Source organism: Lactuca serriola, chromosome 5 (genome assembly GCF_051521515.1).
Source record: "Lactuca serriola cultivar US96UC23 chromosome 5, Lser_US96UC23_V15, whole genome shotgun sequence".
NCBI classification, from domain to species: Eukaryota; Viridiplantae; Streptophyta; class Magnoliopsida; order Asterales; family Asteraceae; genus Lactuca; species Lactuca serriola.
This window is the reverse complement of record NC_136412.1, coordinates 241,534,958-241,538,659: the sequence shown is the minus strand read 5'-3', so window position 1 is coordinate 241,538,659 and position 3,702 is coordinate 241,534,958. Positions and strand designations below refer to the sequence as shown.

Genomic DNA, 3,702 nt, shown 5'->3' with positions numbered 1-3,702 from the left:
CTCATAGATTTACCATTCATAGCCAAATTTATCTATATACCAATTTGTGTCCAACTTTTGTTTTGATCATTACGTGGTAGCTCATAAATTGGTAAAAACTAGGAATTTGAACATAATAACTATTTACATAATAATTTGGTAACCAATATAATTATTCTATTAGAAATAAACCATAGGAAAAGGGGGACTAGGAACTAAATGAAAGTACTCTTTAATCTTGAATTAAAATTATTTTCTATTTGTGTTCTTAGTTTTTAGTTGTTTAATTGCGAGTTGCTTTATTTAAGCGGCTCGTCTTGCAAAATCAGTGAAAACCCTCACTTTTAGTTGTTTTTCTTAGTTTAACTTATAGTAGTTATTTTATTAATTAAATATTGTTCCTTGTTTTCGATACTCAACTTACTTTACTATACTATAATTTGACTATCTATACTGGCTAAGTGTGTTTTAGCTAGTTAAGTTTGGTTAGGTTTATAAATTAAAGACAACTAGGTAATAATCTGTGTATCAAGTTTTTGGAGCTGTTTCCAGGGAATGACTTATTTTAGTTTTTAGTTTAATTTCTATTTGTTTATTTTGTTTTTTCTATTTTGACAGGATTCACCATGTGACAGTCTTACTGTCACGACGTGAAAACTGTGTTTTTTAGTTTCTCGTTTATTTCCTTTTAGTTTGTTTTTACCTTTTCCTTTTGTTTTGTTTTAGTATTATATGACCAGGGGATCTACTTTTAAGATTGTGCCTCCACTTGACGATCCATAATTTGCATTTCACAAGAAGAAGGATAAAAAGGTCAGTGAATCTAGGAGCAAGTTTCAATCAGACAAGGTAGAAACTTTCGAGAAAAATCCCGTCAAGAAAGGCACCAAATACGAACCAGAAACGAGAGCGGTTTAGAGGAAGAAGTTAAAAGTGAAGCCAGATACATGGGGACATAGCCAGAATGACCATGGAAGAATATAACAGATGGATGCGAAATGACAACCGGCCGGTTCTTGTGCCACTAGAGATTCCAAAAGAGACGAACTTCGAGCTAAAGGAACACAATCTCTCTATGCTCAAAGATATTCCATTCTATTGGAAAGACCACGAGGACGCCTACAAGCATATCGGTGAAGTGTTGGATATCGTGAACTACTTCAATGTGCCAAACGTTTCACGCGATGTGGTATTGTTATGAATGCTTCTAGTGACATTCAAAGGAGCAACTAAGGATTAGCTTAAACCACTTCCACCTGGAGCGATCATGACATGTGCCAACTTACGAACCCGATTCGTTCAACAGTTTAGCCCATCTTCAATAGTGTCTAAGTTGAAAATAATATCGCAAACTTCCAACAACATGATGGTGAATCTTTGTACGAAGCTTGGGAGAGGTACAAGCGAATGATAAGGAATTACCCTCAACACGACCTTAATGTGCAACAAGAGATATCCATTTTCTATGATGGAATAAATGTTACCAAAAGGCAACATCCTAAACTCTCAAGGACCCATGAAAAAAAGGACCTGATGACTAACAAGCAGATTTGGCAATTTCAGACACGAAGACACGAATCTGTGAGAGACACGACACGACATGAATACACGACACGAATACATCTTAAAAATTGAGATAAAGCTTATTTCTCATCGTGTAATCGTATTGTGTCAAATTTGTGGCTGACAGGTTTTCATGACATTAATACACGAATTGCTAGGTCTACTAACAAGGCTCTCATCGAAGAATTCGCCAAATATTCGCTAGAATATCATAACCCTAGAGAAGATGTGATGAGAGGAAACATAAATGAGATGGAGCTTCAGAAAACTTAGTAACGCTGATGCAAAAGCTTGATAATATGGATAGGAGGATAACAAAGATGGGTCAATCCATACTCACTATACAAGTGGGTTATGAAAATTGTCACATGCCACATTTGACAAAGGATTGTGATCTAGACGATAACGGGAATCGGAAGGCTCAAGTTTCTTATCCGAGTGTGGATATGTATGATGAAGATTGGAGGGAGCCTAAGAAGGAGTGGTTTCCATACGAAGAATACAAGAAAGGGAAAGAAGAGAAGTATAGGCAAACAGAGCGAGGCTACCAAAAAGAACAACCACCACCGAGAAGAAACCCGAATTTGAATCAATGTTGAATAGGTTTATGGAAGCTAGTGAGAAGAGGCATGATGATACCAATGCTACATTGAGAAATCAACAAGCCTCCATCTCAAATATCGAGACTCGAGTCGAGCAATTGACCAAACTTGTGCACGAACGATTAATTCTTAGCAAGTCTGAGCTAAAACCGCAACCTCATGTTATGGAAATATCTACTGAAGAAGACATTAATTCTAAGCCTTTGGTGATCCTCAATGCAGCCACAAGGAAACCCGATCCGCAGCCAAATGAAGTGAAGGGCGAGAAGAAAATTTCTTCTGCCCAGTACTCATGACGTGAGGAGCCTCATGTCACATCGTGGCCCCAACAAAACAACATTCAAACTTCTTCCATCAAGTCATATCAACCACCACTACCTTATCCTTCTTGAGATAAGTTGAGCCCACTGGAACAAGAGCATAAAAAAATTATCGAACAAGTGAAGGGAATTCTGATTAACATACCATTCATCAAAGCCATAGTAAAGATGCTCAAATATGCAAATTTTATTCAAGACCTTCTTAACACTCATCAAGAATTAGAAAAGATGTCTAAAGTTGTTCTTAATGAACAATGTTTAGCGGTTGTAATGGAAGGAATACCACCTAAGATGGGAGATCCACAATGTCTCACTTTTCCATGTAAGTTTGGAAATGCAACAAAGACATATGCTATGGCAGATTCTGGAGCTAGTATCAATATGATGCCGTATTTGTTCGACCAAAAGCTTAACTTACCGAAATTGAAGAGCACGAGAATGGCGATGAATATGGCAAATCGATCGGTTACTTATCCTCGAGGAATTGTAGAATATTTATTGGTGAAAATTGGAAAATTTGTTTTTCCAATTGATTTTGTTGTTTCAGATATGAAAGAGGATGAAGATGGGCCTATTATTCTTGGACTTCCATTACTCAATACCACAAGAGCTTTAGTTGATATTTGCAATTCGAAGCTTAGATTACGAGTAGGAGATGAAGAGATAACATTCGGGGTCAACAAAAAGATCACACCTTCAAAAGCTAGTAACGAAGTCTTTTTATGGACGAAGTAAGTAAAGAAAAGTATGAAGAAGATAATGAGCTTGAGGAGTTGGAGAAGTTGGTGGAAGAGGAGTTACGAACTTGGTAGAAGCTAATAATACAAAAAGATGTGAAGCTTACAAAGCCTAGAGCTTCGACTCCAATGACCTTTGAAGTGTTTGCATTCACTACCCCAAGGGTAGAATCCAAGGAAAGAAGATCTTACTGACGAGGGGGAGGAAAAATATTTCGCATTTCTTGAAACTCTCACCCAAAAGTCAAAAATTTTCACAAAATTTGGAAAATTTTCTCGACTTTTTGTGCCAGATTTTTGTGGTTGCATTTTTGGCACACATCGAGGGGGAGATTTGTCAAGTTTATTCCTCGAACGCTTCTCATCCTTTATGGGTTTTATAGTCACTTGTTGATTATAAAAAGTGGGAGAATGTAGAAATGGGTATTTGAAGCTTCTCGGGTATTCATTTGTGGATTTGAAGATCGGTGTTACGTCGAGGGGGAGTTGGTATTGATTGTA

The 3,702-nt window shown here is 37.1% G+C and overlaps 1 protein-coding gene and 1 non-coding gene across 2 annotated transcripts; one reads left to right on the top strand and one right to left on the bottom strand.

Annotated features, from left to right (window-relative positions):
* Window positions 1-1,309: 1,309 nt before the first annotated feature.
* Window positions 1,310-1,415, bottom strand: LOC145055959 (small nucleolar RNA R71). Its single transcript, XR_013685502.1, has one exon. It is a non-coding gene; the product is annotated as a small nucleolar RNA R71 (small nucleolar RNA).
* Window positions 1,416-2,632: 1,217 nt separating this feature from the next.
* Window positions 2,633-3,199, top strand: LOC145050312 (uncharacterized). Its single transcript, XM_078998585.1, has one exon. It carries the CDS (start codon window positions 2,633-2,635, stop codon window positions 3,197-3,199), a length of 567 nt encoding a protein of 188 aa, XP_078854711.1.
* Window positions 3,200-3,702: the final 503 nt, after the last annotated feature.

Excerpts from the sequence above, each read along its gene's own strand:
- LOC145050312 (XM_078998585.1), top strand. The coding sequence starts at position 2,633 with ATGCTCAAATATGCAAATTTTATTCAAGACCTTCTTAACACTCATCAA.